At 35.2% G+C, this 15,785-nt stretch overlaps 2 protein-coding genes and 2 long non-coding RNA genes across 4 annotated transcripts in view; 2 read left to right on the top strand and 2 right to left on the bottom strand.

Moving 5' to 3' along the window:
- LOC126735180 (protein bric-a-brac 1-like) overlaps window positions 1-15,785 on the top strand; it is a 487,514-nt gene that overhangs the window by 454,506 nt on the left and 17,223 nt on the right. The window lies entirely within an intron of this gene.
- On the bottom strand, window positions 3,096-9,718 carry LOC126735794 (uncharacterized). The gene is made up of 2 exons (XM_050439902.1): window positions 3,442-9,718; window positions 3,096-3,229 (listed from the first exon to the last, which is right to left on the bottom strand). Exon 1 carries the CDS (start codon window positions 9,716-9,718, stop codon window positions 4,490-4,492), a length of 5,229 nt encoding a protein of 1,742 aa, XP_050295859.1. The 3' UTR covers window positions 3,096-3,229; window positions 3,442-4,489.
- LOC126735183 (uncharacterized) lies at window positions 11,404-12,556 on the bottom strand. The gene is made up of 2 exons (XR_007660341.1): window positions 11,750-12,556; window positions 11,404-11,537 (listed from the first exon to the last, which is right to left on the bottom strand). It is a non-coding gene; the product is annotated as an uncharacterized LOC126735183 (long non-coding RNA).
- On the top strand, window positions 11,452-12,502 carry LOC126735184 (uncharacterized). Its single transcript, XR_007660342.1, has 2 exons — window positions 11,452-11,600; window positions 12,408-12,502. It is a non-coding gene; the product is annotated as an uncharacterized LOC126735184 (long non-coding RNA).

The following is a 15,785-nucleotide window of genomic DNA, read 5'->3' as shown; positions in this document are numbered from 1 at the left end:
AGAGATTTTGTACAATTCACAGAAAATTTTTTTTTCCAAAAAAATTTTTTTACCTAGGTATATAGTATCAAAAGCTTTTGTTAAATCTAAAAAATATACAAAATACGTGCTTATTTTTATTGAGGTTTTGTATATTTTATTACTTAGAAAAAACTCGTCTTTTGTAGATACGTTATTGTTTAAGCGAAATTGTTTTTCTGATATTAAGTCATCTCTCTAAAAATATTAAAAACCTTCATTTAAGAATTTTGATGCGATTTAAAAAAAATAATACTAATGTTATTGGGCAGTTTTTGTCACTTCTGTTCGATCTCCTTTCTTAAGTACTGGACCAATTATCCCCTGTTTCATGACCTTTGGAAAAACTCCAGCTTTCATAATATTCTTTATTAAGTAGTCTAAGGGTTTACGTAAATATTTAATAACAAAATCTTCTTCGTTTTTTTTGTTTGTTTAATATTCCCAGTATTACAGTCATAGTTTTCTGCTATTTTCAGGCATTTGAGTTGTAATGGAGGCCTTAGAGTTTATCCTAAAAACTAAATTCTAGAATTGCTTCTTTATTTGAAAGCAGTTGACTAGTTTAATGGATACTTTATTCCAGGCATAACTCTCAAACAAGATCTTCTGTTTCTCACTTTTTATACTAAAATTATGGACTTTTTTGAATTCTTTTTGCCATTTTTTTTGGAAAATTCTTGACGTGCACATAATATCCTTTTGCAAAAATAGAAGGCAACAACATGATTTTAAACCATATCTTACCTCTTGGAAATTGTCTCTTAGATGCCTAAGTTTTGGTGATCAGAAAAAGGCCTATATTTCCAAAAATTGTAATTGGATTGATATATACCCTTAACGTTAAAAGTTGTAGACAATCCTCTTTTGAATATTATACTTTTTATTTTATGAGAATATTCTTATTGGTTTTTGAGATATAAGAGTTTGAAGTCAGTGGTTACCTTGAAGAGCAGACATGCTCCTTAGACACCACTACTTAAAAAGGGTACTAGAAAAATTAAAACTTTAAAGGTCGATATATCTTTTTGAGCTACCCTGTATACTAATTTTTTACAGGAAAAAATGTGCATAATTATTGAGAAAATTGCGAAATTCCATTCTTCTCGAGACACCGTGTGTATGTATTAATTATTAAGTTAATTTGACATGGCTCCTGTACCGCCATTTTAAACATGACGGATGGAATGGAAGGAATAGAGCTAAAATACACTGCTTGACATAAAAATATAAAGCGTTTCTAGAGAATCTTTCGAAAAATGCCTTTTTTATAAAAAAAATTTATGCTGTTCGAAAAAAATATGGAAAAGTTTCTGTGTGTAAAATTTTTAATTTCCCGCAAAAAATTTAACTGAAATACACCACTTGACCAAAAAAAGGTTTGCTGTAAACAGTTTTTAAATGCTTAACAGAAATACACTGCTTGACAAAAAAATTAATTTTATTAATATTCTTTGGAAATTTTTTTTTGTCAAGCAGTGTATTTCTTTAGAAATTTTATTAATATTCTTTGGAAATATATATATTTTTTTTAAATGGTAAAAAATCCTTAATTCCGTGGCCGAAATAATTTAGAAAAACCCTGCTTGACAAAAAAATTATAAACAAAATTCAGATCTTTTAAAAGTTCCCCTTTTTTCTATTAAAAAAAAAACTCAAATTCACTGCTTAACAAAAAAAAAATGCCCTAAAAAGCTCTCAAATGCCGGAAAGATGTACACTGCTCGACGAAAAAAAAGTGCCAAAACATGAAGTTTAAAAAAAAAATTCACAAAACTTTTTGTGGGTAAAATCTTGAAATCTCTGGAAAAAACGAACTCAAGTACACTGCTTGAAAAAAAGACTTTGTTGTAAAAAGTGTTCAAATGCTTGGAAAAAATATACTGCTTAGCGAAAAAAATTATTATCGAAATTTAATTATGGTTTATAAAATCCTTTCGAAATTTTTTTTCTTTGTAAAAAATGATAAAAAATCCTCAATTCCGTGGCCGAAATAATTCAGAAAAACCCTGCTTGACGAAAACGAAATTCAGTAAATCTTTTAAAAGTTCACCTTTTTTATATTAAAAAAAATTTCTAACAAAAAACAAAAGAAGAGGAAAACTCAAATACACTGCTTAACAAAAAAAACTTGCCCTAAAAAGCTCTCAAATGCCGGAAAGATGTACACTGCTCGACGAAAAAGTTAATTTCATTAATATTCTTTCGGAATATTTTTATGTGATTGCTAAAAAAATCGTCATTCAGAAAAACACTGCTTGAAAAAAAGTGAAAAAAAAATCAGGCAGTTTTTTTTTCCATAAAAAAATTTCAAGTGCCAAAACATGAAGTTTACACTGCTCAAAAAAAATTCACCAAACTTTTTGTGTGTTGAAATCCCTGGAAAAAGTGAACTCAAATACACTATTGCACTGTTTCTCGCACAATGCCTAAATGTGGGTTCCAGGGTTATGATTATTAGCCTTTATTAGGGCACGCAAAGAAAACGCAGCTTTATATCGTTAAGCCCAGCTTTAGTATTGAAAGATAAATCAATGTCATAATTGACAACTAATTTAATCTATAACCTCAATTCAAAAAAAATAAATACAAAGACAGTAATGCTCTAATACTTAAGTTATAATTATGAAATTTAAAATTATGAGAAAGAAAATAAAGTAAAATTTAGCACTTAATACATATTCAATTGTACATCTGATAATACCTCGCATATACGTATATACTCAGTTCCCAATTTCAAACCAAATCAGTGATGGTGGTTATATAAACAATTTTGCTAAATTGAATTTAAAATCTGCGATCATTTCTACATATTAATTCAAAAAAAAAAAATCTATAAATTGCGACGAACCGATAAATGAATACCTGAAGAACCAAGCCAAAAAGAAAAAGGGGCTACCTGAAATTCTGAGTCTCTCCGACTGGTAGCAGGGCCCACCTGATCTGAATGGGGCTCCTTTGTTGGCAGCTATACGTTTGGGTCAAAAGAGGCAGCAGCAGATCGACCAGTTAGGATGCTTCCAGAATGTCTAGCAGGTAGTGGAGGGCAATCGGTATTAGGTGTAGCCGATTGGAAGGAATGCAGGTTCCGGAGGTGATGATCCAAGCGACTTGATGTGGTAACACGTGGAGTAGCAAGTGAGGTGGAAGCAGTAACAACAAAAATGCAGCAAAAGCAGAAGCAGAGGATAAGCAGAAGGTACAGGAAGGCCTAAAAATGGGGACCACACATGAGGTTCGACATGGCTGTCAATTTTATGGCATTTTTGTGTGGGTAAGTAAGTTAAATTTTATAAAATTGCTCTCTGAAAAGTTGGATGCATTGATGTTCTTTTGAGTTAAACCGAAAAGCATGCAAATAAGAAATTAATTAGATGAAAAAAATAGGAAAATGACTTAGGCATGTAACATGTGCTAACTTACCGAAGATGGAATGTGGCCTTTTCTGGGGTTTATTTAACACAACAAAAACAAGGAGCCCTATAAACTCTTAGGCCTACTTAGAAAATCAGCAATTAAGCTATCCTAGCACATACTAGTAACTACAAAAAAAATTAGGCCAAGATAGGGTCTACCTTTTCACATCCGCATTAAGCGAAACTATCTGTCATACTCTAGAACCAGATAAAGAATGAATCTATTAAAAATAGGATTGTCGGTTCCCTCCAAATTTTAAGGAATGCATTTATCTGTCAAGTACCTAGGTGTTGACATGCTGGGTTTAACTACTGGGTACTATCTGGTACCAACATTGGTTTAAGTAATTTGCAACTATGGAGCAATCTATAACTTGAGGCCATGGTTTAGCAACAATAATTTACAAAAAAAAAAAAACTGACAGACCAGATTGACATTAACATTCTTATCACTATTGATCCTTATGATTTGAACAAAATAAACAATTAGTTAATATGTGCTCAGTATTCATTAAAATCTAAAATAGGCCAAATTGACCTGCAAGGTAAAATCAATGCAAAATCAATGACAGTTCTTAATTCTATTCAATCAACAAAACAATGAAACAATATCCCATATCATTATTTACTTTCCTCATCCAATAATGGTTTTCCTTGCGTTTCAGATCGGGTATGTTAGGAGGGACCATCTTAACGGTATCATATCTGTGTAGTATGTATATTTATGTATGATTTTTAAATAAATTATTTTATGAAACTATGGTTGCGATTTACTTTATCTTGGTAAAAAAAATTAATAAATCAATTAATATATCTGTTGGAGATTAAACCTGTAACACACCCCTCCTTCCTGAAAAGGAAGTTTACCTGAAACTTGCAATGGAAATTCAATCCCTAATAAAGAAAAACTAATCTAACTAAATAACTAATAAAAGAAATCCTAACTTGAAAATACTTAATATAATACAACATTATAAGAACCCTCAAAATAACTACAAAGAAACGAATCTATTATAATAATTAATTTACGCTGACTTATAACTTAGATACTAACATTAGATTTGATCTTGAACGTTATTATCAGGTGGATGTGCCTTTAAATCTTTAGCATGCCAAACTCCACGACAGCGGCCTGTCAAGTCCGAAACTTCGTAGGACCATGGAGAGAGAATTTTGCTGATCTTGTAGGGCCCAAGATATTTAGGCGCGAACTTTGAAGTAAAGTTTTTGGCAGCATTAGAGATAACATAATTTCTCTGCCATACCTCCTGACCAAGTTGAAAACGCTCATCGCGATGCCGTAAGTTATAACGCCTACTACGTTGCTCGCAAGCCCTCTTCAGTCTTTTCTGAACATCGACAAATACCTTTTCCAATGTTTTCGATCGCAAAGTTGGATCGGAATCATTAGGGTTAGATGGAGAAATTAAAGTCGGGGTGGGACACAGAAATCGAAGTTCTCTACCAAAAATTACAAAGTTTGGGGTTAGACCCGTAACTTCGTGTCTTGCTGATCGGATTGCACAACCTGCCTTAGCCAAAATTAGATCCCACGTCCTATGATCCTCATCAACATAGCTTGAGATTATGGTTTTTAGAACACGGTGGACACGCTCTACAGGGTTAGCCTGCGGGTGGTAATTAGCAGTATAACGTATTTGGATACCATACTCTTGCATTTTATTTTGGAAAGCCCCACTACGAAACTGAGGTCCATTGTCGGCAATGATTCTATCAGGGATTCCGTAAACCAAAAGTACATGGTCCTCGAGCCATTTTAATATACTGCTGGCGGTAGCCACTCGTAAAGGAAAGAAGAGAGGATACTTACTGAACAAATCATATACTGACAATACGAAGGAATATCCAGAACGAGAACGAGGCAAGGGACCCACAAGGTCTACACTGAGGATTTGCCAAGGTCTAGTCAAGGTTGGTTGTGGACTAAGAAGGTGGCCAGAAGAGACTTTTTGAAGAGGTTTAGTCCTTAAGCAAGTGTGACATCGGGCAATATACCTAGCTACGTCACACTTCATATTTGGCCAGTAATATTTCTGTGAAATACGGGAAAGAGTCTTAAACACTCCAAGATGACCACAGGTGGGAGGATCGTGATGTGCCTTTATGACATCAGATCGTTGATTTCGTGGTACAATCTGCAACCAAGCATCGTCAGGATTATCTAAAGCGGGGTATTTTGACTTAGTGCGCTTATAGAGCTTATTATTAGAAATCCACCATAGTGGGTACTTAGATGGTTGCTCTTTAACGCGTTTTAGCATGCTGGAATACCACTTGTCGATCAGGAAAGAAGAATCGTTCGTTGACATGTCATTCAAAGGTGCTACCTCATCTACCACTGGTACCGAACGAGATAATGCATCGGGGACGATGTTGTCTTTACCCTTACGATGAACTATGTCAAAATCGTACTGTTGTAGCCTTACAGCCCATCGAGCAATGCGACCAACAGGATCTTTGATTGAATTAAGCCACTTCAGACTATAGTGGTCAGTTACCACTGTAAAATGGCTACCTTCCACATATGGTCTGAGTTTTTCGATGGCGAAAATGACAGCCAAACATTCCTTTTCTGTTGTGCTATACCGACGCTCGTTTTTGGTAAGAGACCTACTTAGGAAACAAATAGCGTGCTCTTCGTCACCTTGAACCTGATAAAGGACAGCTCCAAGTCCAAAATCGGAAGCGTCACATTGGATAATAAAAGGAAGATCAAAATCTGGACATGATAAAACCGGTGCGCTGACCAGTTTCTCTTTAATAGTATTAAAAGCATTTTCACATTCAGGACTCCATACAAACTTTACGTTCTTCATGGTCAATGAGGTCAAGGGAGATACTATCGTGGAAAAATTAGGGACAAACCTCCGATACCAAGATGTGAGTCCAACAATTCTTCTAATATCAGTAACAGTCTTGGGGGTTGGTATACGCAGAATAGCCTCAATCTTATCGGGGTCCACTAGTAGACCGGAAGAATTAACAATGTACCCCAAATATTTTAACTCGGGTTTACAAAAGGTACACTTCTCTCTGTTAAGAGTTAGACCTGCCTTAACGATCCTCTGTATGACCTCACGTAAAACACGAATATGTTCCTCGAACGACGGGGTGGAAATGATTACGTCGTCAAGATAGACGAAGACGTATGGCTCCAAGTCAACACCAATAACAGAATCGATCAGTCTTTGCCACACTGCAGGGGCATTAGTCAACCCAAAGGGCATACGGGTAAATTGGAAAAGTCCTCTAGTAGGGACTGTAAATGCAGTAAGAGGGCGAGATTCTGGTGCAATAGGTATTTGCCAATACGCGGACTTAATATCCAACGTACTAAGGAACTTGGCATCTCTTAATTTATCTAAAGTGGCAGAAACAAAAGGTATGGGATAACTGTCTTTGATGGTCACACGATTTAAAGCGCGATAATCGACACAAAAACGCCATTCGCCAGTTTTTTTCTTAACCATTACTATTGGAGATGACCAGGGTGAAATAGATGGTTCCACAATACCATTGGCAATCATTTGTTCCAATTCAGTATTGACATCCTTTTGAAGGGCACGGGAAAGAGGATAATAGCGCTGTTTGATAGGTGCTGAATTTGTCCTGATTTCTAGCTTGACCAAATTGGTACAACCCAATGTTGAACTCATGTTGGAAAAGACATCCTCGATAAGTCGATCGAGAGTTCCTTTTTGTGTTGGAGTCAGAGTATCAACGGATTGAATTGCGGCAGTTTCGTGACAGTAGTATGGAGCAACATCTTTGAAATGCCATTCCCCAGTGTTAAGGTCAGGTATGATCCCCATACGAGTCCAAAAATCAATACCTAAGATCAAGGAATGGGGTAGGGAGGGAACAACCAAAACATCCATAAGGACTACGCGAGTGCGAAGCCTCATAGGTAAGGTCACAATTCCTTTTATTGAACATTGTTGTCCATTGGCTACAGTGCACTCAGTGGCCCCAGATTGTTTAAGGGTGCAATAAGTAGACAAAACAGACCATCCGGCAGAACCAATAATAGTTCGAGATGCTCCACTATCAAGTAAACCTAATAGTGATTTTCCAAAAATGTCTATGTGCAGATAAGGACGCTCATCACCTTTGGCATGTGCCAAGACGAAATCAAGGACGGCAGAAGTACGAACATGTTTGGATAGACTAATAGCCGATTGTGATTCAAAAGATAGGCAAGAGGGACGGCCTATGCTCTTGCCGATGCCTCGTTTTTTTGAGCACGTTGGACAAGTCTTTGCACTAACGTCTCTCTTTCCGCATCGGAAACAAAAGAACGTTTTGGGCTTAGAACATTTACGAAAACGATGTCCGCTGTCACCGCAATTCCAGCAGGTTACAACAGAAGAAACTGCATCTATAGAAGTTGAAAAAGCCGAATGATTATTAGGAATAATTGGCTTAACATCACTAGGCTCTGAATAAGACTCAATTGACGCTACGTGATGACTGGGTTTTCTGTAGGCAAGTTCAGGTTCTAATAGCTGTCTAATGTTTGTGGGGGGTGGGACAAATCTCTGCACTCTGGCTTCGGTCTCTTCAATTGCTCGACTTAACCTAGTCAACTCGTGAAGATCATGGATTTCATGGGTAGCAAGCCTACTTTGAATATAAGGAAGTAAATTTCGACGAATAAGATTAAGTTTGACTGATTCGGAGGGACTTTCTGAAAGTTTTCGAAATAGACTCTCCATTGCGACAATAAACGTAAGGACGCGTTCTTGTGATCCTTGGGTGCGCCTACGTATTTCATCCCACAAACCATATTCATAGTCATAAGGCCGAAAGGAATCTTTCAATTTAGTTACTAAATCATCCCAACTGGCAAATTTATTGGTACGATACCAAAGAAGGGCATCGCCAGTAAACAACTCTGGTGCAGACCGGAGTAACTGCTCCTTAAGTACACCTCGAGATAAACGTATTTCCTCAACTCTCTCTAGAAAGTCGTTAACACTAGTCTGTCCATTAAACTTAATATTCCATCGAAACACATCATTTGTATGGTATGAGGGATGCGATAGTTGTCTCGGCTCACGCCCGTAAGTTCGATTCGATGTGTCCGTCGGAGAAAAATTGACTTCTTCCAAATGACGAACTAAGTCGTTGATTGGTATGGACTGGGACAAGTTGTCTCCATGAGCAGTGGAGTTTGCTGGAGGAGATGCATGAACCACGGGGGGTCCAAAACGAACCTGTGATTGACGACTCATTGATTGAGACTCATTTGCTGAACTCACTGGATAACAGTTAATTTGACTTACAGGAGGTTGTGATATAGGATTCGAAGATATTGAGGACTTTGCATTAAGTTCATTTCCGGAAGACTGAAAGACTCTGGATCCGTCGCGCTGCATGAAACGACCATAGGAAGGTCTTGACTCAGATGAACTTGACGTTCTCTGCTGAGGATTAAAATAAGGACAACTGCTTTGAGCAAGCTCCAATAAATCCTGGAGTGGAGGTCTAGACTGTTGTGTCAAAGACGGATTGGAAGTAGTCCCATAGGGTACTGCATCGCTATGAGATTCAATCTGAGGCAACTCCCTATTAATAGCTGAATGTGCAAAGGACGTAGAAGTACCAGACTGGAAATTATTCAAATGGATCGACTGCTCTGCAACCTCGCATTGTGAAGTCGATGCGGCAGCAACATTGGAATTAACACGTTCCGCTTCAAGTTCTTCAACAGGTGTAGATTCCTCATCACTCAAAACAATTAAGTCATTTGAAACTACTAAGTTGTCTCCTGTATTTAAGGATTCATGGGGTTCGTGAGATGGAGTGGCTCCTGTTACGGTAATGGCTGGTGGTTTGTTGGCATAAGAGCAAGAAGGCATGATACCTTGAGAAGCAAGATTAAGATCACCAAAAAGTTTAGTGCATGAACTTACAATCTCATTTTTTAAAACCGACTCTACTTCTGACACAGCATGGACTCGATTGATACGCTGGTACAAATGCAACAAGAGGGTATTAATCCGTTTGGATTCTCCATCACAATAATCCTTTCCGAGAGTCTTAATATCCCGTTCAATAGATATTAATTTACTACGACAAAGGCAAAGCTCACTATCCGTGTCGAAGGCAGTGGAACTAGGAGGATCAATGTGTTTCTCCCGTTCCAACCGCAAGGACTCACGAAGACTGGTCCGTTTTTGAGCGAAAGAACCGGTTAATGGGAGACCTCGAATGTGTAACTCATATTTTAGTTCCTCACCACCTAGATAATTAACATCCATTTCAAATGTCAAAATAGAGGGACAAAAAAATATATATATTTATAGATATATTATATATAATTTAATAACGTTAATTAAATAAATAAGCTAAAAAAAAAAATTAAAAGGAAAATATGATTAAGTATCCAAAGGACACCCCCACCCTTTCCTAAGAAAAAAAAAATTAAAAAAAAAAGGAATCAAAGTCCAACAGCAAATACACTACGTATAAGAGCAGTTAAGACTATAGTTATATTTATCATTCAGACCTACTAATAAGAAGTAAGAATAGTCAGGTACTTCAAAAAAAATAAATAAATAAATTTAAAAAAAAACAAAAGAAGTCTTAAAAATCAATCAAAGGTAATACCAGTAAATAAGCTTATCATACACACTTACTACAGTACTGCGCATGAACAGATTTAAAAAAAAATCAAAGAAAAAAAATATTAAAAAAAAAAACAAAATATTTAAAAACTTTTCGATTATGTTAATCACTCATAAATACTTCAACAAATAGATGTTCGCATTAAAAAAATTACATAATCAAAGTTCCAACAATTTATCTAAAGCAAATCAAACTATAATAAAAGAAAATGAAAAAGAAAATATATATCTCTATGATACTTTATAAAGTACTACTTCTTCTCGACAATACCTCTATTCAAGAATTAAAAAAAAATGTTTTTCCTTTTCTTCCCTTTTCTTTCTTTTTCCTTTCCCTTTCTTTTTTCACCTTCACACCACCCTGTAATCCTATAACACTTGAATCATTTATCCTTCCCTACAACACCTGAAGATATTTCCTTGGTTTTTGGTAATTGGTCACCAACCTAAATAAAATTTGATAATTCTCTTTTTTTTTTTAAAATGAGAAGAAACACTGAACTGATGAAAACGTCAAAAAAATAAGAATGGTAAAGTCAACCTTCTAAAACAACTAATCAAAATTAACTGCTAATGTTTAATATAATCAAAAGATACTAGAAAAAAAAATTGGTAAAGCATGAACTGACACGTTAGGCGCCAAATTTATTGCACTGTTTCTCGCACAATGCCTAAATGTGGGTTCCAGGGTTATGATTATTAGCCTTTATTAGGGCACGCAAAGAAAACGCAGCTTTATATCGTTAAGCCCAGCTTTAGTATTGAAAGATAAATCAATGTCATAATTGACAACTAATTTAATCTATAACCTCAATTCAAAAAAAATAAATACAAAGACAGTAATGCTCTAATACTTAAGTTATAATTATGAAATTTAAAATTATGAGAAAGAAAATAAAGTAAAATTTAGCACTTAATACATATTCAATTGTACATCTGATAATACCTCGCATATACGTATATACTCAGTTCCCAATTTCAAACCAAATCAGTGATGGTGGTTATATAAACAATTTTGCTAAATTGAATTTAAAATCTGCGATCATTTCTACATATTAATTCAAAAAAAAAAAATCTATAAATTGCGACGAACCGATAAATGAATACCTGAAGAACCAAGCCAAAAAGAAAAAGGGGCTACCTGAAATTCTGAGTCTCTCCGACTGGTAGCAGGGCCCACCTGATCTGAATGGGGCTCCTTTGTTGGCAGCTATACGTTTGGGTCAAAAGAGGCAGCAGCAGATCGACCAGTTAGGATGCTTCCAGAATGTCTAGCAGGTAGTGGAGGGCAATCGGTATTAGGTGTAGCCGATTGGAAGGAATGCAGGTTCCGGAGGTGATGATCCAAGCGACTTGATGTGGTAACACGTGGAGTAGCAAGTGAGGTGGAAGCAGTAACAACAAAAATGCAGCAAAAGCAGAAGCAGAGGATAAGCAGAAGGTACAGGAAGGCCTAAAAATGGGGACCACACATGAGGTTCGACATGGCTGTCAATTTTATGGCATTTTTGTGTGGGTAAGTAAGTTAAATTTTATAAAATTGCTCTCTGAAAAGTTGGATGCATTGATGTTCTTTTGAGTTAAACCGAAAAGCATGCAAATAAGAAATTAATTAGATGAAAAAAATAGGAAAATGACTTAGGCATGTAACATGTGCTAACTTACCGAAGATGGAATGTGGCCTTTTCTGGGGTTTATTTAACACAACAAAAACAAGGAGCCCTATAAACTCTTAGGCCTACTTAGAAAATCAGCAATTAAGCTATCCTAGCACATACTAGTAACTACAAAAAAAATTAGGCCAAGATAGGGTCTACCTTTTCACATCCGCATTAAGCGAAACTATCTGTCATACTCTAGAACCAGATAAAGAATGAATCTATTAAAAATAGGATTGTCGGTTCCCTCCAAATTTTAAGGAATGCATTTATCTGTCAAGTACCTAGGTGTTGACATGCTGGGTTTAACTACTGGGTACTATCTGGTACCAACATTGGTTTAAGTAATTTGCAACTATGGAGCAATCTATAACTTGAGGCCATGGTTTAGCAACAATAATTTACAAAAAAAAAAAAACTGACAGACCAGATTGACATTAACATTCTTATCACTATTGATCCTTATGATTTGAACAAAATAAACAATTAGTTAATATGTGCTCAGTATTCATTAAAATCTAAAATAGGCCAAATTGACCTGCAAGGTAAAATCAATGCAAAATCAATGACAGTTCTTAATTCTATTCAATCAACAAAACAATGAAACAATATCCCATATCATTATTTACTTTCCTCATCCAATAATGGTTTTCCTTGCGTTTCAGATCGGGTATGTTAGGAGGGACCATCTTAACGGTATCATATCTGTGTAGTATGTATATTTATGTATGATTTTTAAATAAATTATTTTATGAAACTATGGTTGCGATTTACTTTATCTTGGTAAAAAAAATTAATAAATCAATTAATATATCTGTTGGAGATTAAACCTGTAACAACACTGCTTGGAAAAAAAGACTGTTGTAAAAAGTGTTCAAATGCTTGAAAAAAATATACTGCTTAGCGAAAAAAATTATTATCGAAATTTAATTATGGTTCATAAAATCCTTTCGAAATTTTTTTTCTTTGTAAAAAATCCTCAATTCCGTGGTCGAAATAATTCAGAAAAACCCTGCTTGACGAAAGCGAAATTCAGTGAATCTTTTAAAAGTTCCCCTTTTTTCCAATAAAAAAAAATTTTTTAACGAAAAACAAAAGAAGACGAAAACTCAAATACACTGCTTAACAAAAAAAACTTGCCCTAAAAAGCTCTCAAATGCCAGAAAGATGTACACTGCTCGACGAAAAAGTTAATTTCACTAAAATTCTTTCGGAATATTTTTATGTGATTGCTAAAAAAAATCGTCATTCAGAAAAACACTGCTTGAAAAAAAGTGAAAAAAAATCAGGCATTTTTTTTTCCATAAAAAAATTTCAAGTGCCAAAACATGAAGTTTACACTGCTCAAAAAAAATTTCACGAAACTTTTTGTGTGTTGAATTCCCTGGAAAAAACGAACTCAAATACACTGCTTGAAAAAAAGACTTTTATGGCCTATAAAATTCTTTCGAAATATTTTTTCTTTGTAAAAAATGATAAAAAATCCTCAATTCCGTATCCGAAATAATTTAAAAAAACACTGCTTAACATAAAAAAAACATTAGTTATTAGAATATTAGACTTTAAAGTGGCTGACCTGGGAGGTCAGATATGCCCCTTAGGCTCTACTGACTACTTAAAAAGACCTTCAACACTTCATCAATTTTTGCTTGAATTGAGTGTAAATCTTGGCAAAACTACTAAAATTCCACCGATATACATATTTTCCAGAATTTAACCATATTTTCCAGTAACCAAGTGGCAGTATAAACCGTCCCTCCCTCGTTCCCAGTTCATTTCCGTCGGCGTTAACCTTGACAAAAGAGACGAGGGGGATCCTCTTTTAAGGTGAAATCAAGTGAAAATCCAGAGCATCGTCAATTTTCCAGACTGTGTAATTCAGTGTGGCCGAACTCCGAAGGGTCGAGTTCAAGATTTTCCAGACGATCGATAAACTTTACGAGTCTTAGGAGGGAATCCGGGACTCCCTGTTTAGGGCCTCTTTTTCGCATTCATGCATCAAAAATGTGTGAGAAATTCTTTCGTTATTCCGATTTTGGTCCGTGAAAATTAGTCCAGTATCATGGAAAACTTTGTAATGTTCTTGGGTACACTTAGAACATAAAATAATTCGTTACTCTTTTTACTTATACAAAGCATTGGTATGCAATTATATTTAGTTATAGAATAGAGATTTTACTAAATGAAAATGTTGTAACAAATTAGTGTTTAACAAACTGCAAATCCCATGACTCATAATGAATTCCTTGACAAGGACCTGGAATTAAATCAAAAAAATTCTCAAGAGCCTGGAATAAAAATTACTTGCTGCAAATGCCTGGAATATATAAGAAATGCTCATTTTTTGAGACAATATTCACATTCAGGGTAAATCTGGCACATTCAGATCCGTGCAGTAACTTTGAGTGAAAAAATCTTGTTCTACTTTGTTGGAAGCTTCAACAAACTTTACGTGACAATTACTGAAATCCAATGCATAACTTAAATGGACGTGACTCACCTTATCGAAAAGAAAAATCCAATTTCCCCTTGGGGTACGTAAGAATGTCGAATAGTTTAATCCCGATCATCCGATAATTAAAATCCAAAGTCGGTACGCATTGGTACCGTAATTAAAATTCAAAATGAAAAAAAGAAATGGAAGGCGTCTGCATTACATCGCCCCGAAGGGAGGAACGGTGACGAGGGCCCCAGATCAATAATAAATTTGCATGTTATGTTCATTAACGCTTCGAAATTAAACTTAAATTAAATTGTTCCACTGACAGGTCAGAATTTGCTATATAGCCGGTGCCGCGCCAAGCCGAGAATGGTAAAAACGAACCCCCATTAGGCCCCGGTCATATTTCAGTAATTGCTTCTTGATAATTTACGTGATTAGGCTTAATAAAATGAAGTTGATTAAGGGGATAACTATTGGCATTTTTCCACCCTGCCACCCTGCGATTGTTAATTAGTTTTTGCCTATCGAAAGTAAGAGAAGAGGTTGAACAGGGTGGCCAATTTTCGTATCTCTTAAGGGATTTCTCGTTTGTGAGAAGCGATTTTAATGAAACTAAAGATGCACTAACCAAATTTGCCATAGCTATTTTTGTTTTTATGCTACAAGATGATTTTGAAAAATAGTTATTTATGTAACAAGTGTGTACAATTATCCTTTTTTACCAACGGGAAATTTGTCAATTTCCATAATATAAATTAGAAAACGTATTGTCAAATTACTTTTTACGCACTAGTGCGTAATTTGGACAGGTCAGTTAACTTTTACCTTAAGATTTATATTTTTTCTAATACCTATTTTGTCATATAGATATCCCGTAAAAAGAGAACCAGAGTCAAGAATATCCTAAAAATTAAAATTGATTTTTCGATGATCTAGTTAATTTCACCCCTTAAGTTCCTTCTTGAAGCCTTTAGAAGATCGAGAAGTCCTTTTACAGTCTTTTAGAGACTCCTGGACTTATTTCGATACGTTTTTCAGCGTTGTGGAATTTTAGAAACTCCTGGACTTTTTTAGAACGAAATTTCAATTAATTGGATCCTTCACGTTCCTTCTTGAGGCCGTCAAAAAATTAAGAAGTCCTGTTACAGTCTTTTAGGGACTCCTGAATATATTTAGATGCGTTTTTTAGCATTTAAGACTTAAAGGACTCCTGTACTTCTCTAGGACAAAATTTCACTCAATTTGCCCTTTAGAGTTCTTTATTGCACTTCTTAGAAGTTTGTGATGGTCTCTAGGGTTTTTTGAAAATGATTTTTCACTTAATACGATCCTTAAAAATCCTTCTTGAAGCCGTCAAAAAATTAAGAAGTTCTGTTACAGTTTTTTAGGGACTCCTGGACATATTTAGATACGTTTTTTAGCATTTAGGAGTTAAAAGGACTCCTGTACTTCTTTAGAACGAAAACTTACTCAATTTGACCGTTAGGGTTCCTTGTTGCACTTTTTAGAAGTTTGTGAACGTCTCTTAATCTTCTAGGAGCACCTGGACTTTTTTTAAATTATTTTCTACTTAATTCGATGGTTCAAGTTCCTTCTTGAA

This window comes from Anthonomus grandis, chromosome 4 (assembly GCF_022605725.1).
Source record: "Anthonomus grandis grandis chromosome 4, icAntGran1.3, whole genome shotgun sequence".
Lineage (NCBI taxonomy): Eukaryota > Metazoa > Arthropoda > Insecta > Coleoptera > Curculionidae > Anthonomus > Anthonomus grandis.
Note: the sequence above shows the minus strand (reverse complement) of the source record. Positions and strands in the feature narration are given on the sequence as shown.

Bases quoted from the DNA above. Each gene is read 5' to 3' on its own strand.
- LOC126735794 (XM_050439902.1), bottom strand. From the start codon at position 9,718: ATGGATGTTAATTATCTAGGTGGTGAGGAACTAAAATATGAGTTACAC.